Consider the following 24874-nt stretch of genomic DNA (forward strand, 5'->3'; position numbering starts at 1 on the left):
TCTTTAGCAGACACAAAAGATGAGAGATGAAACTGCAGCAAGAGAGCATGGCAAATCCAAAAGGTCTAGTAGTGCATAAATCTACTGGAAAAAAAACAACAACAACAAAAGAGATAGAAAGAATTAACAAGATACAATAATAAAAGTTATGTCTTTAAAGCAGTAGATTATAACAGGGTGGGAAATGTTTAATATGTGTCCTCCTGAAAAGCAGTTACTATCTTTTAAATTAAAAAAAAAACCAGCTGGTATATTTTCACAGCATCTAGATTTATTTATGGTATAAAGCCATAGAATTGTATTATTATTATTACTCCTTTCCCACCCTGGCAGAGAATAAACATGAATTCAGAAGCACAGTGGAGTGAAAACAAAGAAGAGGAGAGAGAAAAGGCAGCAGAGAAAGACAGAAAAGGTGAATACAGAGCTACAGAAGTGTTTATTGAGCATGCTACAGAGGTAAGCAGAGTACACACAAAAGGAAATTAAACAACCATCAAACCTCCCAACTTTGTTAGAAAATTAATTTTTAATTGTGCCGCTTTCAAACTATACTGAATTTTACATTTCTAAAGATGTAAAAACTCAACTAATAGAAAATATACATGACCATTCTGTCTACATAGATAACAGAATCTATGAATCTTGAAACTAAGTACATCAATTTCAAAAAGTATTGGTCATTTAAACAGAATCAACAATTCAGATTGACAAGAACTGTTCAAATTAATTTGACCTGTAGATTCTGAGCCATGTTTTTATTAAAGTCAGATCTATTCCTAAATACAAAATATTTTGAAGATTTATTAAAACTGAATATTACAATGCAAGGTAAATTAAGACTAAAGGCACATAAACTTTGGTCCCACCTGGTTGTCAGTTTTAGAAAACTGCCACAAAATTAATCTTCCTGCAAATTTTCGCAGTACACTTTCTTTATCTTTGAAAAATACATGCACCAGTTCCTGAACTAGCTAGACCAGTCTGCACATGCTCAGAAATCCACAACCATATTCCAAATCTTAATTACAAACTAAGGATGGCAATATATATTTAAATGCACGTAAGTCATGTCAACTTCAAAAACATCTACGAAAAATATTCAGCCACAAACAAGACATTACTTAGTGCTGACATTTATATGATACGTCCCACAAGAGTGTGTACAAAAAGGTTAAGATTCCACAATGCTTTCCACGTAGGGCTCAAACTTACAGAAATCACTTTGTTGTCTTAAGAAATTAATACTCTGCATCTTGTTAATTTTAACTAATGCCTACATTCATAACTGAATCTAGACCAGAATTGTGAGATACAAAAGGCCAATGTTTTTTAAAGCAATAAAGCCTAAGGTAGTAAAAACTAAAAAATGCTGCTTTAATCCTCTCAGTATCATGTATCTTATTTGATTAAATAGAAAGAAATGTGACAAGCCAATAATTCAAAATAAGTTCCAAGCAGGAGAAACAAAAACTTAACCTTTTTACACACCCCTGCCTAAACATATTGTAATTCCCATATAACAATGTGCCCTAGACAACCAATTCCTTTTTCCTAGTAAATGCACAATAGCAACACTAGTTTTCCTTTTTAAGGCACGTATGTCAACTAAGTTGAAAAAGGAAAATATAATTAAACTAAAAATTTAAACAGACAATAAAAATGGCTTCCCTATAGAACAGATGAAATATAGCAGTTAACAACTCTGCCTTTATGTATGCCATTTCATTTTATAACCAAGGAATGATAACAGCATGAAAGAAAAAAAGGAAACAACCAAAAAAAAAAAAATCAAACTCTGGTCCCCACTTTTCTGAACAGTCAATAGGTGATGACACCAAACAATGTGATACACCCTCAATCTTCACCTCCCCTTTTTAAATTGTTGACTTGGAGAAAGACACTCTCAGATGGTGATTTTCACCAAGGTTATAATTATGAAGATCAATCAAGGCCTGGATAGCTTCTTCCACTGTTGCCATCTGAAGAAGAGCCATTTTGTGATCTCTTCTGAAACAAAATTATCAAGTTAGGAAGGGCTTAAATACTTGAACTGCCATAGACAAAAACTACTTGAAAACTTTAAAAAATAAGAAAGCTTGCTTACTGAAAAAACTTAAATGCTTTCACAGTGCCCCCAGTGTTAGCAAACAGTGTTCGCAGGTCCTCTTCTGCTACTGAAGGGCTAGGAAAATTGGATGGAGAAAAAGATTAATAATAATTTTCAAATTTTATTCCTGAAATGTACACACATTTAAAACCCCCAGCTTTAATACTTACGGGATGTTAGATAGGTGTAGGGTTGCAGAAGGAGGAAAAATGTTCTGAAAATTTTTGGATCCAGGTTTCTTAAAACGATGCAATGGGGAATTACCAAAATCCTTTGTTAGCCCTTGATCATCAAGTCCCTCTCGAGGTAGTTGTACAGTCTGATGTTTAGACAGAGTAACACGAATAATCTTGCCATACATTTTCTGTCCATTAAGATGGTTCATGGCTAAAAAAAGAAAAAAACTGCCTATTAAAAAACAACATTAACAAAGCTCAAAGCAAAAAATTCTTCTTTTGGAATAGCTGAAATAACTGAAGTCTATGATTTTTAAATAAATCTTTTTGTTTTTAAGCTTATAGGGGAAGAGAGAGGCTCCATGCTGACAGTGCAGGGCTCAAACTCACCAACCGTGAGATCCAGACCTGAACCAAAACCAAGAGTCAGACACTTCACCTACTGAGCCACCCAGGTGCCCAAAGACTTTTAAATAAATCATAACAGTCACTGGTGATAAGATGATTTATTTGCGCTAGACCAGCATTTTGGCAAAAAAGCCAATTTCTTTCACAGAATGAAAATTCAGATTAGGAATCTCTTTTCTCTGCCACTTCTGCTGATAAACCATGCACTTGGATGCCACTGAAAGAAACTTCGGACTCATCTGTAACTTCTTTCTCTCTTCTCCCTCGTAACATAACTTCCAAGTCCTACCATACTTGTTTCTTCCTAATTCTCTCTCAATTCTCTACTTTTCACAGTCACAATGTTTTGATCTGCATAACTCTGCCTTCCAATTCGTCTTCCTGTTGGATTTTTCTTTTTTTGAATGCATCCTATTACACAGAGCAACTGGATGACCGCTGTTAATTGCAAATCTCACATTATTACCTGCTTAAAATCCTTAGGGTCAGACTAGGAAAGGTATAAAGCCATGTTGAAGAATGAATTTGGACTATATCTTGATCTCCCCAGACTCTCTCAACATATTTATTGATGATATAACAATACCAATTACTTTGTTAGTGCTGAGAATTAACTGGTAAGACAAGAACCATTCCAACCACTCAGGGAAACTCCAGTATTTTAGTACTGTACTCTTTGAACTTTAAGCTCCAGCTATAGAAAATCCTATCTCCTTGAAGTGCCAGTTTTTATTACCTTTAGCCCTGTGCACATGCCATTCTATCTATAGTAATTTCTCATCTGGTTCATTATCCCCCTAGTCTTTCTCATTGTTCTTCTCTGGAAAGATTCATATTCCCCGTGCAGTACTCTCTTAAATTCATCACAATTTATCTTAATTATCTAACTCCTCCTCTTCCTTATGACTGCAAAGTACATGAAGGCAGGAACCCCGGTCTCTAGGCACTGTACTGTATTATGTGCTAGGATAAACACAGAACATTACATGCCTACTATCTGAGGTAGCATTTGGATTGTTTTTAAACTAAATGAACTGGTCTGAGGTTACAGAACAGTTATGTTTTATGTTTTACTCACTAGTCACAACAACTTAAAACCATTTTGTAAGTCATATACTTTAAACTGAAGGTCTGGTTTGACTACTCAAAAGTATAAGTATTAACAGCAGAGAGATAAAGGCAAGGTGAAAGAGCAAGGAAATGAGAACAAAATCCCTACTCACAAAATGTTATTTAATTTGATTACTACACAGTCTGACACCAAGATATGCAGAATTTATTAAATCCAAGCATCTCTTCATACTTACTTGTATAGAATATAAACCAGTTAACTATAATACAGTTCTGAAAAGAAAATGTTATAGAAGTGTATGTAAAGGTACTATTTTGAAAAGAATCAAAAGTAAATTCTTATTTCACTTACAGCTTCCGTAGTTTGTAAAAACAAGTTTACTCTTCCCAACTGCTTTACTGCAGTGTTACGCATTTGTAATTTTTTTTTTCTTTAGATTTGCAACTGAGGCCAACAGGAAAAAAAAAATCTCTCAGGCCTGAATTCTTTCTCACTAATTTTATGGCACTTCACATATACTTCTAAATTTCCACTTACAAAATCAACTGAATTATTCATAGAAATGATACATAAACTCCTTTTATAAAACTTATTTGAATTATAAAGTAATTCCAAAGTTCTAGAATTCTGCTGTTCTAAGTGAACAGTACTTTGCTTATGATCAAGTGCTATTACATCATACAAGAAATGTTATAAGGAATTAATCTGGGAATGAAGTGGTATAAAGAAGTAGACTAAGGTTGTTATAAAAAAGCTATCTTAGTTCAGTTTGAAAAGCCATGAAAAGATTGCATAAACAGGTGAGCTTTGAGATACTGAAAAGCAGAAATAACAATAAAAATTCCTTGGTATGGTACCTGCACAAAGAGGAGATGGAGAATAGAAAAAACGGGATTTAACAAAGCAAAATAACCAAAAAGCTATCTCTAGACGCTGTCAGGTAATGAGAAGTATGACTAGTCAGCTGACTTGACAAAACAATCTGAAGTAATATGAAGTGGATGAGGGCTGAAGTTGAGGGACTGAATATCAAAGTATTTAAAAAAAAAAGCTTGTCAAATACTAAGGCATACATAATGATTAAACAAAAAGCAGAAGAGTACTTGAAGTACTAATTTAAGATGAATCAAGTTTAAATAATGGGACTCTAGTATCTTGAAATCTGTTACAAGAGATATGGCATAAATGGACAAAACAATCAATGATAAAGAAAAAAGCCACTGTTGCAGTGGAAATGGCACTTTGGATTGAGTATAATCTTCTTTTAATCTCTCAAGAAGAGTTAAAGGATTTCCACTCACTTTATAGCACACTTTGCCACTTTTGAGATGCCAGTTTCACATGAAGGAAATACTTTTTGGTATTGTGTCAAAATTCTGTTAGAGTTCGTTTAGGATAATATACACATTATTCCTAAAACATCAATTTAAGAAAATACTAAACTAAATAAGCATGGTAGATTATTAAAGAAACACTGAATGTTTGCAAATTTTAAAACTCTGATCTAAAATGATTTAACACAGCTTCTAAGATTTACAGCAATCTCATTCACACTTAAATACTATCTCTTAAAGTTCTTTATTTCCCCAATACTACTTCCAAAACATAAATATATCTGCCTATACTATAAAACAATGAGTATTTCCAAATAAAGTCCTATGAAAACCAAAGGGAGACCAGGGCCTCAAAATAAAGCATATTAAATTTTAAAAATTCTAATGTTTTTCAAAGGCACACGTTAATTGTCTGTGGGATCTGAGTATGTGGGTATGTATTTTAAAGGCATTAATGGTGTGGATACATATTATTATGGTCATATACTTCAAAATCTACCCTAGAAGCAATGAGAAGAAATAAATTGTTTGCTATTACATATGGTTCAAAAACTATAAATCATGCTATTTAGGCAGTCAAAGCTCTAGTAAAATTTAAGGACTGTATGCACTGAGCTGGTATTCTCCCAAAATTCATATACTAAAGCTCCACTCCTGCAATATGACTATCTGAGGGACTTTAAGGAGAATAGTGAAGGTTAAATAAGGTCACAAGGATGAGACCCTCATCCAGTAAGACTAGTGTCCTTTGAAGAATAGGAAGAGAAACGCAGAGAACGCAGAGGAAACGCCATGTGAGGAGACACTGCAAGCCAGGAAGAAAGCCCGTATCAGAAACTGAATCTAATGGCACCTGAGAAAATAAATTTCTGTTGCTGAAGCCGCTCTGTGGTATTGTTTTTAACAGCACAAACTGGTGTTAAGTATAGTAAAAACTAAAATGCCACTTACTTAAAATAGTTGTTATTATATTAAAAAAAAATACTCAGAAGAATCTGATTAAATTCTACCTCAGATACTTCTTAACCATGATGACTGTATATCCTTCATATAAGACTAATGTCACCCACAGCTCACACAGTGAGGAGAAAAAATTTAAACATTTGAGAAATATTTTATAAAATGCTACTTACAAGGTACATGAAAGCAATGGCCATGATTACGACTACCAGAGCACAGAAGTATATACATAGCAGAGGAAGAAAAAGATTTACTAGGAACCTAGAACATGATTAGCACTTTTTATATATCTTTCTTTAAAGATGGGTATCTCCATTTTAAAAAAGTAGAGAGGCAGATATCTAGTTTTATATTTATATGTTGTCTGAGCTAACATGAAAACTGGTAAGAAATAATAAAACTCAAATTTACTTCTATCTGATACCAAATGCCAAAAGGCACATACGTCATGTTCAAGTTTATGAGCTTCACTGGATATAAGAGCAAAAATACACTAGTCCTTAAGTCACAAGTGACAAATTTCAAAATTAACAATGTGAAAACAACCAACTTGAGGCACTGGTATCCCTGAATCTCAATGAAAAGAATTACTAGCTAAAGATCACACTGATAATTACAGTCTTATCACACTGTGAATGTGCAGTTGTATTCCAGATTTATGTGACCTGACTTAGTGTGCAAAGGCAAATGATGATTTAATTAAAATACTTACCTAAGAGAAGAATGACTTACCTAAGATAAGTGTAATCTGACTAAAGTACATTTTAAGATCCCAAAAGGGATTAACAATGGTGTATTGTATGTGGCACAAGCTTCATTTTGTAAAAACCTACAACCCATAAAATACATTTTCCATGTGACTCTTTAAGTTTAGACAAGATTCTAGATGAATTAAGGTAACACTGCACTCATCAGGACTCCATGGAGTTAACAGTTAACTTCTATCCCAGGGAGTTAACGGAATGAAAAACACTAAGAATCTTTAATATAAATGTCATAATTCTTACGTGAAATTGTTAATGCAATTTTGGAGGCCAAACCGTTTTCCACTGGATTGTACCTGAGGAACGGTAAGGGGACAGCAGAAAACTACAAACATATTCATCGCATATAATGACTCACATTGAAATAGAAAACCTAATATGCCAGTTAGAACTGTGGCTATCGTAAGTAAGAAAATAAATAAATGTTTCTTACTGCCATAAGGGGTTTTTATTAACAGATTCAGATTTAAAGATGTATGGATAACTGTTTAACCTTACCAAGTTGTGACTGGTTTCCATCAGCCATCTGTATCAGAGCACTGTCTTTCTTGTTGTACAAAATCTTCACACGCTGCACATCTCCATAAACACCTTTTTTTTGGAGTCACAGAGAGGTAATCCAAAAATGGAATTAATGTTACATGCAAGTCAGCTGAAGATTATCTTTCTGACATATTAATGAAACATTCAGACATCAACATGATCACTCATTCAAACTCATCATTCTCACAAATGAATAGAGATCAAGATTTTGAACAGTGAATTTTGAAAAGAATAATTTTTGATAAACCCTCAAAGCTATGTGAATGATATTAAATTAAAGACCATGCAAAATAAATCAGCATGCATTAAAACAAATTTTGTGTCTATGGAGAGTTTTAAATAGCAAAGAAAAATAGCAAAAGATTTACTATTCAACTTTAAGCCAAAGTGCTAGCTACAAATAAGAATTAAGGTGAAACAAAAATCAAATCAATAATAAAAGTATAGTGCTAACAATAACATACCGAAGAGGGTAAACAGACTTTGGGGCGTAACCATCTTTAGAAGGAGAGAAGAGCAAGCAGCGTAAGACAAGAAGAGAGAAGAGTCGAGGAAGAGCGGAGATGAACAGATCATCCATAACGAAGGGTGGTTCCCGCAGAATGGTGAGGTGGTCATGGATCATGGTTCAAGGCGGTTAATTGGGGCAAGTTGGTCCGAGGAACATTTGTTCAAGCACAGAAGCATGAACATAGGGAATGGAGACAGGGAATGAAGACAAGGACAAGGAAAATAAAGGATAAGACAGGGAAGGGAATGGGCATTTGGGAAAAGACAAGGAAAGGGAAGGTGAACACACAGGGAAAAGGATGAAATGGGGAAGGGAAACAGCAATGCAGAAGAAAAAAATAAGGAATTGGGGAACAAAAAAAAAATAAAATATAGGTCAGTACATAGGAAATGCAGGAATTTGGTCAGAAAATGGTTGGTTTATGTACTGTACAAGAAAAACTGAGTAAAATGTAGTCATCCAAGACAAATATGGGTAAAGTACATCTATATCAAAGAGTAAATTACAGCATTTCATCTCAACATAGGGAAGGAAAGCATGCACAGGAATCTTAAACTTTGAACTTTAACTGCATAAGCATGGCTGGTTATGAAATGCAGGCAAAATTCTTAAAAGAAAAACAAAGGCACTCTGATTCAAACATTTTAGCATGCAGAACCGTGAATGACAATAGTATTAAATGATAAGATAAGCTTAATGTTCATATTAACAGAGGCCAATTAAAAATGAAACAAATATTCAAATTAGACATTGTAAACTTATACACTGAGCTTCCCACATTTCATACCAGCTTTCATAGCAATCAAAATAAAATATACCGGACATAAAATGTACAAATAAAGAAAACTCAGCAATAAATTTTATTTAACAAGGGGGAGGGGGAATAAAGTTGAAAAATATTTTTAGAGGACAATGACTAATAACTGCAAAGAAAAAATTACTAAGAAAGACTGGAAGAGTGCCTCGTCAAGATCTTTGGAAGAACCTTCAAAGAAAAATGTATTAGAGTAGTTCACATAAAATAAGATTTAAAAAAATGCAATGACACATAAGCATGAAATGAACAAGCAAATAATTAGAAAAGGCAAAGAACAAAATTGTTTTACAGTTAAATCTGCAAATTAGATCACATTTGCTTTTGAGAACAACAAAAAGAAAAAGCAATACTACAGTACTTCACCATATTTTTCTTAGGAAAAATAGGTAGTTAGGTTAAAATAATAATAATAATAATAATAATAATAATAATAAATATATAGAGAGATATGACTGTCTAAGGAAATATTACCTAAACAAATACACAGATTTTATTCAGAAATAGAAACATACAGAAAATACTTCGACTAATGAATGTACATAAAAAGAAAGGCAAGTGCAAAATGAAATAAACATGAGAAACTTTCACAAATGAAATGGAGTTAAAGAATAAACATTACAAAATTATTTTACTAACCTCTTCATTTAAATTGCTAACCAACAGGACTGTATTGCCACCAGCTGAGACTCCAGGCATACCCACTCGGCCAGCAGCAGCTGCAGCAGCTGCTGCAGCAGCGTTTGGAATAGCCAAAGGACTCAGAGCTCCTGGAACAGCTGCAACAGGAAGCCCTAATTTTAAAATAAAGCATATTTTACGAAATACACACAAGTCGTTTACAAAAACCAATTTAAGCACGATGGCTGCATGGCTTACGGCTGACCATTCCAAATGGTTCCTGAAAGTTAATTTTTATAACACTTAGAAAAATGATTTGCTGATAATGTATCAGAGAAACTTAACTGGTTTCAATAAAATCATTAAATATTAGGGCTAAGGTACATACCTGTAGTATGTTAAAAATTAAATATACCATATTCCATCTCCTATGGAAAAGCAAACAAAGCATAAAGGATATAATGTTTCTAAGTCAGAGATTTGAAAAATTCACTTCCTTGGTTGACAGCAAGTAGCCACATCTAAAATAAATATCATCTTCAACGTAACAGTGACTCATTTTTTTCTCCGAGTGCTATCATCTTCATAAACTCATACTTGAAATCATACAGCTACAGCTTATGAAACAAACACAGTAAGCCCTTCAGTTCTTAGAGACCTATCACTCTGAACATCATTATTTAATTTATTCAAATGACTTAAAGAAAATCTTACCAAAGATTGTTTGCTTTAATTCCACACTTGAATAGTTATAATGAACACATTTCCCCAGTAGAAAGAATGAGAAAATGTCCCTATCCACACAGGCTTTCTCCTTCAGTATTTTCCTACGTTTTGCTTACCAATTTTAACATTCCCTTCTCACTTCTATTGTTGTTTTCCAGTCTGTTGTTCTATCATCTTTAAGATATGCCAGTCTTCATTCTAGGGAGAATTCTCCTTCGTCTCAGCATCTTTTAACCACATTCTAATTAAAAGAATGAACTCGAAATCCTTTCATCCCTTAAGTTCTTACATACCAGCTGATTTCGCAATACATTAGTTCACTAATGATGTGAATTGTAGGCTACTTTTCTCCCTCCCATGAAAAAGGAAACATCCAACCTACATGAAGTTAATTCATAACATACCTGGATAGAAATGGCCCTTTGTACTGTTGTCCCGTAAGTTCATGTTTTATTTCTTCTTTTCTCTTTCCACCAGCCTTCTCGTCTATGTCATAAGGATGTGCTGTTGCCTTTGGTTTCAGATCTCTCAATATTTTAGTCAAGTTTTTTTTAAGTCTTTTTACTTTACAGAAACTATGATGGCCTTTCATTAACAGTTTAAAAGGTTAAGACTCAAAATTCTTAATCTCTTCAGTTTCTTACAATTTTTCTCTCAATTTCTTTTTCTCTTCTCTCTGAGCACTCCAACAGTGGAATGATATTTTTCTCAATCTTTCTGTGGATAAGCTTATTTTAGTGGTTTTTGCCTACTTTTTGAGATTTTGCCCTTTTTTATTTCTCCATTTTCTTTTTTTAGAATTTACTTTTTGTTATGGAAAATATCCAACATAAAGAAAAGAAAGAGAGCGACTAGAATAACAAATCCCATATACCCATCACACTGGTTTAACAATCATTAACTTATGGCCAATCTTGTTCCATTCATCACTCATTTTACTTTTAAGACAGAAACTTTTCATGTTTTAGATGCCTTTTTGGATCCACAGTGTGAATCTTTTACACCAATTATTCTAGTGTGTTACAAACGTCCCCATGTTAAATAATATAACTCTCTTACTATACTTCATAGGTTGTTCCCATTTAACATTCAAAAGATACCTTGATATGCTGTCAAAGGCAAGTATTGTTAGACATGCACTCACAGTATTTTTGTTTTTGCATACTCTTAGAAAGTGACCCCCTCCTCCATTCTTTAAATAGTATTTCTTAAGTATTTTCAGATAGTTGTGGCTGAATGTATGTATCACTCAACTAAAGCTGACAACACAATTATTTCCTACTGGCAGAAACTCCAGATGCAGGCATTACACTGTCAAATCATTTCCTTGTTTCCCTGCCTTTAATTGGCTACTTTCCAGTGGAAAAAGTAACTTAAAATTCTGTTAAGTTTCTTGGTCTTAAAGGGATCCAGTCCATGGCCCCAAGCAAATAACCATCAACAATACATTAAATGCAGAAAAGTTCAATATCAACCCTCAAAAATTCCTTTAAGAATGAAAGACTTTTTTTTTAAATCCATCAAAGACATTTGAGAGCAGCTCTTTCCACAAAAAATTAAATGTTTAATTTCTGGCTTTTCAATTCTACCAGACAAGAAATGATTTTCAGAACCGACTAAGCCAGAAAAATTTACCTGAAGAACTAATGTTACCAACATTAAAAATTGTCCTAACCCCTAGCATTTTCCCTGTACATCTCTACTCTTCACTGCCATCTTGTTCATTAAAATACTCTAACTTATCTACTAGAATTGTCTTGAACTTTGTATCCCACACTGAAACTGTTCTTAATCTTTTGGGTCTCAGAACCCCTTTATACTCTTAAAATTTACTGAGGACCACAAAGAACTTTTAAATGTGTTATATTTATCATGAGTAATTAACAGATCTCTGATATTTAACATACCAGAAATTAAAGCCAAGAACTGTTTTAAAAAGAACAAGAACACACGATCACATATTCTATTAGCCTTTTAAGTCATGTACACTAGTGATAATGAGTCATAACATTTTAGTATTGTTATAAACATACAGGTTTGACTTTATTAGATACCCTAAAAAGATGCTTCCAGAGATCACTAGACATTTTGTAAACCACTGCCATGTATTCTTGGTATGATGCTTTGTAGAGCTGGGATTCTCAAAAAATAAGAAATTGAAAAAAAAAAAAAAAAAGAATTCACTTCAAAGAAAAGAAAATGCTATAGACATACACAGACAAGAATGAGACATGCAGATTACACAGTACTGACACTTGCAGAATTAAGCTCAAAGTCATCTATTACTTGCCTTTCCTTGTTGACATTTCAAGCAAAATTATTAATTCATGAAATATAAAATATCAATCTACCTAAATTCAATATATAAATCTAAACATGAGTCTAAGCTTAATACTTCATTTTTGCAAAAAAGCTCCTTCTGAAATACATCTCTACAATGTCAATATATAATACAGTGATCTAATGAAAACTTCACCAAAATATTCAAAGATAGAAAATTTGTTCAAAGAAACTTATTTAAGACATAGTTGTTTTTGAAATACATTTCTTATTGAAATCTGGATGTTACAATGGAGTAACTTGGTGGCCCAATGTTTTTTAAAACATGAAGACCTATCATGGAAAAATGATCACTGAGAATTAAAAAAGAATTAATTTAAATGGTAAATTAATTTAAAATGGTAAATGAAAAATAAAAATCTAGGCTAGAGTTTTTAGTGTGACAGATCTGAAAGACTTTTTTAATGTCAGGAAACACCATCTTTTAATAAATAACATTGCACTTTGGTAAAAATAAGACTGCTAATTTTCTAGAGAGAAAATAGGCTCAAAGGAGATGTAATTTACCTCCTCCTAATAAGGACATGGACAGCAAGCTGTGAGATCCTGACTGTTGTTAACTACTACCCAAATGATATACATCTCCCCACTTTTCCATTTCTTACCACTAATCTGGGCCATTGTGCTGTGGCAGGTGATATGTTATTCTGCCAAATTATCTTTCTTCATTTTAGGCAGCCCAGGGTGTGGTGTATGAGTTCTGTAAGAGATAGGGGCAGTATGTTCTTAATGCCACTAGCAAGTGGTTCTCTTCCACTATATCCTCCCCCAGGCTGGTAACTTAGAAAAGCTCACCTAAGCCATCTTTACACAGTTCTAAAAGCATTAGAATTAGTCTTGAGTTTTTATTGTTCTGTTAAAGTCTCTAATGGCAGATTCTACAATTAATTTCTCAGTATACCCTTCTCTGAAAAATTACTGTCAATAAGGAAAAAAAAATTCTAGGTTTAACCTAAATGTCTTCTATATTAAAAACCTACAAAATATTTCATGATGTACTATTTATTTACACCATAATGATATATTCTGAAAAATAATTCTGTATTGTATTTTTCATATTAATGTTAACTCCTACTGTCAGTAACTTTACCATCTTCCCTTTGTAAATATTAAACATTTTATATACTTTGACTCCAGTAAATTATTTTTAGTTGTAGAAATACTTTTAATTTTAATGATTTATAACTTTAGCTAAGGCAGCAGGTATGCTGGAGAAAAACACTGAACATTGCATGTTGATGATGAGAGAGAAAAAAATGCCTATTCTACTTCTAGGATTGTTGTAAGGGTAATATAATGTCAAAGAGATGGTAAAATAATGTCAAAGAGCTTCATAAACTGCCATACAAAGGTATCACAGGGGTCCTTTCCATATGAAGTGATCTTCAGGTGGGTCACCCAGATATTTTGAGTAGACTTGGCAATTTTATAGATTTCTCATGTTCTGAAACATTATTATTAATAACCCTTCCACTACTGAAATAGATGAATATACACAGACATGTATATGACAGAGATTCCAAGTCCAGTGGGATGAAGTGATACAACTTATTTATCTTCAGGTCCCACAGACATCCTTAATCTTGCCCAGAAAAATTTAAAAAATAAACTTTTTAACTTACTTTAAATCAAATTTATCTATGCTTTTTAATAAGGTTTATATTTTAGAACAGTTTTAGATTTACAGAAAAACTGAAGTTTCTACAGAGTTCCTTTATAAACTGCATACTTCCTTTTCCCCCTAATTATCAACATCTTATGTTAGTATAGTTGTGAGTAATCAACTAATACTGATACAGTACCATCAACTAAAGTCCATACTTTTGTCCGATCTCCTTGGTGTGCATCTAATATCCTTTTTTGTTCCAGGATCCCATATTACATTTAATCATGTCTCATCTCCTTAGGCTTCTCTTGACTTGTCCTTATGACAATTTTACCCACGATTTTTAAGGATGCAAAATTTGTTTTAACCCTTCATTTCCCATTCTAAAAACTTCTATCCAAAGTCAATTACATTATTTCTTTTGGTCTTCTTTATCCTGTTCATTATCTGGTAGTTGTAAGTCTCACATACTGCTGAACGGAGTATATTGGAGGGACCTTCTAATTCATAAAGTATGGGCTCTTCGGTGGGAAGGGAGGTTCTAAAACATTTTATTTCCTGACTTAAAACTAAAAAATTTGCTTTTGACAAATATGACAAACACTATTCTATCCTCAATCCATTCCTCCTCTTCTACCAACCCACCCTTCAATTCCTATTTTGCCTGCTGAAATCCATTCTCTTTTCTATCATTAACAATTGCATTTTCCCCCCAATGTGTTCTTTAGAGAAACTTAATTAAAAGCTTGCTTTGTCCTAATGAAACTTCTCTTATAACCCGCTCAAAAAGTCATTTCTACCTCCCTAAACCCTGCCCCAAAGGAAAAAGGATGCATTATTCATCATTCTACCCCAGCACCCAGTTTCTATTTCAGATTGATGTTCCACCACCATCAATTAAGACGGCTTTTGCATAAAATCATTTCTCATCAAAACAACCATCAGGTTACTGGGACATTTTCTCTCATATAATGACTTTTTGAACATGTGGTTTTATTCCTCCTCCTCTCTCAGCCCCTGTGATATCATCCTGTGATACGCAAACACTCTGGTCTCACAATTTCTTTAAAACTTCTATTTTAACGATTTTTACACCAATCTATTTTAGTAACTTCTCTTGCTACATCTTTGATTTTTTTTTTGTTTTGCCATTCATTTCAACATTTAAATCTTTCCTGATTTCATTCTTCCATAGTTCTCAATTCTACATCATACAACCACTGAGCCCACCTGTGGCCTTTATTTATTTTGGCCCTTTCTATTCTCCCTTGACTCAACTTTACAATGTAACCTAAATTTCTTTGATATTCTTTAATGCCATACTTGGATAAACTCACTCTTTTATTCTGGCTAAACTTTCATGTGGCTAAGTATTAGAGTGAACACATAACATACCCCAAATCTGATACACAAACATTTTGTTATTTAACATTAGCCGACTTCCCAGTCTATTTTCAGGAGTTCTTTACAAATTCACCAGGCTTAAGTTCAGAAAGTCTTAGGTTGATTTCAGAATCCCCTCAAGTTTTTCAACCAACTTCAAAAGTCTTCCCTTCCTTCATCTGTTTTCCCCTTTTCCCTTTCTTCATTAAAACACAGAATGGTGAGAACAAAGAATACAGACCACGCAGATGACGACTTCAGTTCTGGCTCTACTCTGCCCCTATATTTCTTCCTCCTCCCCTACACTTCTGGGCGAGCTTGACAATAATCCCTTTTAGTTCTCATAATGATCTAAACAGGTACCTCTTTATTTTTTAGGCTCCAGCATTTTCACTATAATCTTGAGCCAATCTACTAGTCAATTCTAGGACTTAATTCTATCTCCGCTCTTGTCCTTCTCTAAAAGAAACATCTTAAAGACTGAAAAATTAGTATTTTAAAAATTCAGTTCTGACAAAACAGAGGATAGTTCAATAATCCAAAGACTCAGGATCATTTTCTAAGAACGTACACATATAGAAGTAGGCATGTTCAACTGTAATTTCTTACTTCTTAGATGGTAAAACAGAAATGAAACGAGAAAGCCATAATTACGGAACAGTGAATTAGTATAGCTAATGCATGTGATCATTTTCATGTGATTTCTGACCAAAAATATGATTTATGTTAAATATGAAAAAAATTGTATCATTAAAAAAATATTTTTGATGTCATGACATTCACTGATATACGTTAAAAATGTATGTAGTTTCATATTTCTAGCAAACATTTCTAGACTATTTGTATACTTGCAATTATTTTAGTGTTTGTTGGGTGATGACTTGCAAATGTGTCTGCAGTAGAGGAGTTATCTGGTTTGATTTTATGACCCTAATTTTCTTTGCTATAATTCAGTCTTAAAATGGAATATCATACATTGGGCTTTGCTAAAATTAAGATTTTGGTATTTAAGTTTTAATGTGTATTTTGTGCAAACATGCAAATACAAATTCAGTCTGCCACATTTTGGTTTGCATGTTATATACATCTCTATTTGGGATCTAATTTTGAACTGATATGATTACAATACTTTTGGTTTTGTAATCATACAATAACCAGGTTCAACACGGAGTGGACTTGACAACAAACACAAAACACCTTAGTATAGGAGGGACAAAAAGTAAAACTATAGGACTTGCATATTTACTACATGTATGACATTACTGTATTTAACTCCATGGGGGGAAGGTTAGGCAGGCTAAAAGGCCCAGCTAATCTACCATAGATTTTATTCAACTGTCTGTTAGGAGCATGAACTCTGGAGCCAGACGCCCAGAATCCCTGACATTCTCAACCACCTACTAATTATGGGAATCTGAGCAAACTGCTAATCTTTTTATATTCCAGTTTCTAAATCTAGAAAGTGGGCAGACAGAGTTAACTTCATTTACGGATAATGTGAGGACTAAGTCACAAGGGCTAGGGGTGATGCCTGGCACATAATACATATTCAATAAATGGCTAGTGATTGGTATCCACATGCATCACACAACCCTTTGGTTCCTGGCATTGAAACAATTTCTAAGCCATAGTATTTCAAACATTTTTGCTACAAAATATATGAAATGAAGAACTGCAGCAAATTAAGGTGGAATCTAAGTAACTACTTTTAAACTAATAATTTTCTAAATATTTATTCCTATCATGGGAATTACCTCCAAAAGATGTAGGCATTTTGACAGTGGAGCCACATTTTTCTAGGAAAAGCGAATAGTGTTAGAAAAATACAGCTAATCCCTTCTGTCAATACCAATCATCCAAAAAAATCCCACTTCTTAGAAACTAGTATAAAGTATGCTAAAGGCTCATTCCACCAGCATTTCTTTTTAGAAATGGCCTATGTCATAATAATTAAATGAAAGTAGCCTTATAAATTTATGTAAATATCAAGTATAATTTTGTTCTTCCTAAGCTCTGAGGCTGCTGAATGGTTGGGGATGGGGGGGAGAGGGGGGGAAAACAAACAGCCCCAAGAATTTCTAAATAGCATTCCCCTTTGGAGGTTACTGTAACAGCCTAAATTTAGTACATAATATCTAAAAGACAATAAATTAATATCTGATTTTAAGAACACACACATGAGAAAACATAGGCATCACTAAAATATATTATAAGAAAATATATGAGTATTGGTCTATTGTTCACTGCTACAAACTAATTAATTTCCAGTTTGTCTGGATTTGTAGTTTTCCCGCCATCATCTACTGAAAGAGCATATTGCAATGTTTCACAAAAGATGTTTGTTTTTACTCCGTATCTTATAGAATCATATTAAAAACGTATTAACAGACTGCACATACCCACAGATACAAGGAAAAGAACACCTAATGGATACAAGGAAAAGAGCACCTAACAGATGTTAATCCTTTGAGAAAACAACTCATACTCATATCTGTGGGTCTTTTTTCCTAAGTAGCTGTAAGAGAAGTGATTTATATTCTTTTGGTATTTAGTAAGGAAATACCAATGCTTTCTGGTTCTTTATTTTAGGGCGATGAATGACTTTTGGGGAGAAACATATTTAAATTTTAATTAGCTCTGTTTAGTCCCTTATCCACCACCACCTTTTTTGGGGGGCCACTGGCTAGGACCAAAATATTATATAAATAAAACTGCTCACTTCTGGGCTAAGGTCAGTATTTCAAACCACTCTGGGACTACCAGAACCAAAAGCAACCTACAGTTTCTAAAGTTTAAAGCAGAAATTGGGAAATATCTAGGCTGGGCATCAATTTCTTCCACTAAAAACTAGTAAACAAATGGAAAAATTAAACTGTCTAGCAGAAACCATATCACAAGGTAAACAGCCCTAGCTAAAGGAAAATTCTACAATGATTTTCAACTAATTAATGTGAATGGGGAGGGGGAGAGGCAACATTTGCAACCCCCACATGGAACAGATTAAGGCAGCAATCACTAGTGAATATTCAAACCATTAGTACATCAATATAACGAAGGATCATAACACCTGAACTACAAGCCATTTTAAAGCATCACTAAGAGTGAGATAACCAGATGTTTTATGCTTCCAATGGAGATACAATATGAAACACAAGGACACCTATAAAGTATTCTTGTGAATATTCTTGAGAAATAGAAACAACAAAATCTAAATTTAATCAAGCTTTTGTAGCTAACTTCTGGTTCACATAAAAAATGCAGTGGATGGAGAAACACAGTAAGATGACACTACAAAGAAAAGAGCCACACCAATCCAGACTGGAGGTAGGCCTTTCTCAAAATAACTAGGTTTCTTCATTCAGTCAATGGATCTGAGGGTGGGGGATGAAGGGAAAGTACTGCTACAGATGAACAGGGTCTTAAGAGAAATAACCAAATGTCATGTATGGCCCCTGAGAGGTTCCTACTCTGAACAAATCAACTCTTAAAATACATTTTTTTGAGAAAACTGGAGAAATCTGAAGATGGGTTGAGTACTCAATGACAATAAAAAATCACTGTCAAATTTGATAGGTGTGATAATCATATTATGGTTTGGTAAGAAAATGTCATTATTTTAAAGTACATTATGGTAATGTGTGAGATGACATGACATATGATGTCAAGAATTGGCTTCAAAAAAATATAGAAAAAATGACGAACTGATAAAACAAGTGTGGAAACTATTGAAACAAGATGATGGGGATGTAATGTAGGATTAACCAACTATACTGGTATATGATGACTGAAATCTTTGATAGTAGAAAGTTTTTAAAAACTATGTGAGTGATCCATTCAAAAATAAAAAGCTTTCAGAAATCACTTAAAAATAACTTTAAAAGAATATTTTAAAGTTTACTTGTTGATTTTATGCATCACAAACACATAGGGAAAAATTCAATTTAATAGCTAAACAACATTCTATCAGAAAAATACCAAAATACATTTATTTACCACAAATAAACAAAGTATTAAAATATTGTTCAATAGTTATAAAGAATTTTTGAGAATTCTCTTAACTTTGATAAAAAGCTAAAATTTAGCATCTAAAAATTACTAACATTTCTCTACTCCCACTAAACCATCTTGGGATCTTATAAACCTACAAACTACTGGGACACACTCCTCATGATTTTCAGTCTAAGGGTAGGGCCTGGTGATTTCAACTTGCAGAAAAATTTGAGAGACACTGTTCTATCGAATACATATTTACCTTTATGAACAAATGTTTGTTATATCTGTCCTCAATTATCAATTACTTTAAGAGCAACAGATTTCCCATAAGTTTTGTGCTGCCTTTCTGTTAAGGCCATATGATGAGATGGCTGACAATTACTTTATTCAACTCAAAATGCATAGAAAGCACTGAAGTAAGTATTCTTTGTACACAGTATCTTCCCTAATTTTTTAAATGCAGACAACATGATCATGAAAAATTACTTCTAGCAATTTTTCTAAAAGTGATCCACCCCTTAATAAATTAAATACACTTCCTAAATGATCACAGTGATGACGTCTCAATTTATAATCTCAAGGACTTTTATCACCTTCTTCTTTGAAGTAGGATATGTGAATAACTAATAGTCTGCTGGATTTGGGATTATGTATTTAAAATGTCAGATTTCTAATTATTTACAAAGCAATAGGTTCCCCTTCTTCAAAGAAGTACATTTTTTGAGACACTATAATACCTAGCACGAAAAGAAAAAGAAGAAAATCCAAGTATAAACGCTAGTCCTAATAAACCATTATGTAAAATAAACCAATTAAAATGTAGAATATTGATTCCAAATTCAGCCAAATCCTAAGATATAAAATTATAAAAGGTAAAGTGAATCTCCTAAATATTCGTAGAAAATATCTACTACTTATGTTCTTACAGAATCTTTGAAATAAAGGGTTATCTATCAATTATTTCATTTTGAACAAGTACTGCTTGAAAAAGACTCAGCAGGAAATGGATCCATTCCATCAATACCAGTTTGCTGTATGTTGAAGTCACCTGACATTAAAATATCACTAGTTACCATTCCAGAGGGCATGACCTTACTAAAGTAATATTGCATGTTGCTATAAAGGGCACCTGAAAACTACTATAAAAGGCAAAACAGTAAGTGGTCCCTTATAAAGATGACAATATCCACCAATGTGTAGAGAAAAAATTAACTTCATGTCCTGTAAAATGGGTATCTTTGGATTGAGACAAATTATTTAAAAATAATTTTTCTATAAATTGGCTATTGTAAAATACTGTGAATCAAGTTCAAGACTCAGCTTATATAAAATATGGATAGCCTTAATACACACTTTACATGTACATCCCAATAGAAAGACAACCAACTCAGAGCCTTGTGTCTAATAAGCATTTAAAAATTACTAGCTAGCTTATAAGATAATAAAAAATTAAAACAAACCAACACATTCCTATCAAATTAACATCCTAGCAAAAAAAAAAAATAATAATACTCAATACTAGTAGGGAAAAAAGTGGAATAGCCAGCTTCATCTACCAGTTATATTAGTTTAATGTCACCTTTCTAGAAAGAAATGTGCACAAAGAATCAGGAGTGTTTAACACTTTTTTTGATTCAATAATTCTAGCTCCAGAAATCTAGTTTAAGGAAATAATTTGAAAGACAAAAAGCTACATACAGGGTATCTGTCACAATGCCATATGTACTATTTAAAAGTAGAGAAGCAGATTGACTGTCCAACACAAGTACTTCCAATAAAATTATCATTTTTCAAAAAAAACTTAGCAAACAATTACAAGAGAACATACCACAAAACTGCAATGTGATTTTTTGTACAAAAGTACATATTTAAACAGAAAATAAAAGAAAAAAATATAACAGTGGTTACCTCTTGTAAATGATCAAAACTATCAGAGTCCATTCTATTATCTGATTTTTGAATCTTGCAACTCCCCTAACATTCAAAAAATATCTGGTAATACTTAAAAAAAAAACAAAACTCAGTTATAACAAGATGCAAAACCACTGAAATAGGTAAATGATGAAATCATTTAGTAAAAGGTGAATTCACATATCTCCACCACAAAACATTTCCCTTTTTTTATTATCAAGCAAGAGTATGGAAAGATATATTAAAATATTCAAAACAAAGCAAAGGAGAAGACACTGGCTACACTTATTTATTAAGGAGTGAATTTTACTCATATGCTTTTAGTGCAAAAATACACAATACCCAAAAGATGAATAATGAAAGTACAAAGGAAGACACAAGTTAATCATGCTAGGGTTTCATATTTTTTGAGAAAAACATTTTATTATTACTTAAATTTTTTTTTTTCCACCAGGGCTATGAGGAAAACAGTGATGAATTTCCTAAAAGAATCTTCATGACTTCTAACCAGTACTCCACCCAGAATCCAAACACACAGAGGACACATCTAACTATACATAAATGTACAAACACACAAAACTCCTTAGAGTCCAAGTGATTGTTATGGTCCTGCTGCTTGGCATTTCTTGGTATTTTACCCTTAAATTCTTTAACGAGTTCCATGTGAATTATTAAACTTCTCAAAAACGATAGGTCATCTACTTTGGTTATTTTAAGGATTAAATAATATGATTGTACAGTGCCTAGTAGAATGCCTAGGACCTGGAAGCTATGCTAAATGTTGATTTTTTTTTCTCTTCTGTAAAATCCTATCATTTCTATCAGTAAAGAATTTAAGAATCTATAGTAATGATTATAAGCAAAGACCATGTATGACTCATTGTCTCACTCTTGCGGTTACCTTTAAAAACAGTACTTTATGAAATAATCAATTTAACACGCCAAGTTGAAGGAACAAAGGCTTAAAGGAGGTTCACACTATGATGGAGACTGTCAGATAAAAAAAATGTTACCAACCTAATGACTCAAAGTCATGATAGACAGTTATGACTTGTGCTAGATGCGTTAAAAAAAATTAGAACAAAGGGTCAGTTTTGGCTGAAGTCACCAGAATTAATTTCAAATATCAACTGCTTCTCTTATGCATTAGGATGTCTCTGTTCACAGAAGTATCACTTATCTTACACTTACAATGGAGAACACCATTGTTACATATCCACAATAAATAGACATCTATTTCCAAGATTACTTCATTATAATATGCTTTTTCTTTTTCTGACTGAGGGACACAAACTAAAGTGTAAGAGCTAGTTTGTAACTCCTCAATCTTGGGTTCCATATGGACACACTCTGATTTAAAGATAATCTTACAAACGTCAAATTTCAAGAACTTACGAAACACAGCAAATAAAACTAAAATTTCATCTTAAGTTATAAATTATTCATTTTACTTACAAAGTAACATTTTCCCTTATTCTTTACTCCCTATTGTCTTCAGCCTGACTCTATCAACTAGTCATTGCAAATTTTTGCATCTTTTTATGTAAGATGACTCAAATCCACTGTAGAACAAGGTGAAATATAAATGACCGAGACAACATGTGAATACCAAAATAAATTTTATAGAAAATTCTTCCTTGTTTAAATTGTTTTCTAAGAGACAAATTATAATATGCACTGGAAAAAAAACCCATATAACTAATCCCATCATGTGTTTCACCTCTCACTGTTCACTTTTCACTGGTTCTGTGCAGTGCTAAATTAAAGCAATTGCTAAAGACTAAAGAATATGCACAAAGACTCTAGATAATAGACTCTGACCAAGATAGTGTGTCATCAAGTTTAATGTGTAAATAACTCAACAGTATTTCTTTATTAGAGCTCTTCTTTTATTTTGGCAGAAAAAATGAGGAGGTAAAGGAATATAGCTGATAGAATTGTAATTAACACTTTAAGCTTTTCTCCCAAGAGCATTCATATGCATCTTAAAAAAAAAAAAAAAAACCCAAAACCAAAACAAACAAAATAACCTAATGCAATTTCTTAAATTACAAAATGGGGTATTATTTATACTTACTGTAGTTTTAATAGGCACTTTCCCACTTGGCAAAATGGGAGAAAAGTGGTATAGACAATAAAAATCATACCTAAGAGAGAAGTCTCCTTGGCAAATGCTGCAGCAATAGCTGGGTCCAATGCAGGCTGTCCATCCCCAGATGGAAGATCAGGTCGAGTATAATCCCTACTTTTATCATTGTTGTATTTTACATTCAAATTCACAAGTTTGGAAAAATCAATCCTTAGTGTACAGCAAGCATTATAAATATTCTGACCATCTAGGGCCTGTAAAAGTGAATAAAGTATATCAGCAGTCTTAAGGAATGAAAATTACCAAGAAATAGGATTCTGAAAATAAAACCTGATAACGAAGACCTGCACATAAAAGACACCAGGAAAGGGATCAAGTATCATGCATCATTCTTTGTCATCCCAGCTGTCCATGTATGTTTCCACAAATACTATATTCTTTAAATAGAAAGTGCTACTTAAATCTAAAATACAACCAGTTAAACATATTTGCTAATGCTTTTAATTCAAAAAAAATCTCTGCAAATAATTAAAAAAATAAACCAGGATTACAAATGCAGTCAGTCCTGTCAAAGTCATACCATAATAGTCCGCATAATACTTTTATTTTATTATACATACACATTTTTTGCTGGATGGTAATACTTAGAAAGATTGTTGTAATTTTATAAGGTAAACTTTTGTTTCATAACACATTTTATGAAGTGCCTCAACCTAGGTAAGTATCTCTATCATGCATAACAGCAATTCCCATGAAATGGGGCAAAAACTATTATATCTGTAATTTGAGGTGTTCAACCTGAATCAGAGTAACTTGTTGAATTAAAAAATCCAACATCATCCAGTAAAGCTCTGGAATAGAAGAGTACAGGCTCTAGAGCTGTAAGCCTACATTCAATTAGATCATACTGAGCAACTTACTTAATCTCTCTGAATATAAGGATCTTTCTTAATCTGGAAAACGGAAATGGTAATGGCTGTCATGATCCTCACAGGTTATTTTGAGGATTAAACAAAAGAAATCACAGATGTGTAAGTACAATGTGAATTATAAAAGACCATGTTGCTGTTATGATTGTTATGGGTTTTTTCTGTTCCTATATATTCACCATTTCTACTCCAGCTGGATATAAGCCTAGAACAAACTAAAGAACAAGGGAATATATTGTTAATTTTTCATTAGAAGAATAAACATTTACTGTATAAAACAACAGTTCAGGAATGAAGAATGTTCAGCTCTCTAAGTCACCATGAAAATGAAAATGAAAATGAAACAAACAAGTTCTTCTGATAATAGATCAATAGATTAAGCCTAATGTTTACATATACCAAGATCCATTACGTGTATAAATCTAGAACTATAGTGCTTTAGTAGTAGACCAACTTTTTTTTTTTCTGGGTAGACTTTTGGAGGCTGGACTGAAATATATGAACCTTAGGACAAATTCAAGAGATTGTTGAATTTTTCCCTCCAACACTCATTAATACTCCACTGTTAGTCTGTTTTTTTCTGA

At 32.9% G+C, this 24874-nt stretch overlaps 1 protein-coding gene across 5 annotated transcripts in view; it reads right to left on the bottom strand.

The window, feature by feature from the left end:
- Positions 1-420: 420 nt before the first annotated feature.
- Positions 421-24874, bottom strand: part of PTBP2 (polypyrimidine tract binding protein 2) — an 80065-nt gene continuing 55611 nt past the window's right edge. For 2 of the 5 annotated variants that reach the window (XM_029946313.1, XM_029946309.1), the window contains 7 exons: positions 23420-23615; positions 9332-9486; positions 7832-7865; positions 7323-7415; positions 2281-2497; positions 2108-2185; positions 421-2010 (listed from right to left, as the gene is read on the bottom strand). In XM_029946313.1, the coding sequence (XP_029802173.1) occupies positions 1878-2010; positions 2108-2185; positions 2281-2497; positions 7323-7415; positions 7832-7865; positions 9332-9486; positions 23420-23615 (906 nt within the window). In that variant the 3' untranslated portion in view covers positions 421-1877. The remainder of the gene's footprint in view (positions 2011-2107; positions 2186-2280; positions 2498-7322; positions 7416-7831; positions 7866-9331; positions 9487-23419; positions 23616-24874) is intronic. The other 3 variants (XM_029946310.1, XM_029946312.1, XM_029946311.1) reach the window with 3 other exon arrangements.

Source organism: Suricata suricatta, chromosome 8, assembly GCF_006229205.1.
Source record: "Suricata suricatta isolate VVHF042 chromosome 8, meerkat_22Aug2017_6uvM2_HiC, whole genome shotgun sequence".
In the NCBI taxonomy this organism is placed as follows: domain Eukaryota; kingdom Metazoa; phylum Chordata; class Mammalia; order Carnivora; family Herpestidae; genus Suricata; species Suricata suricatta.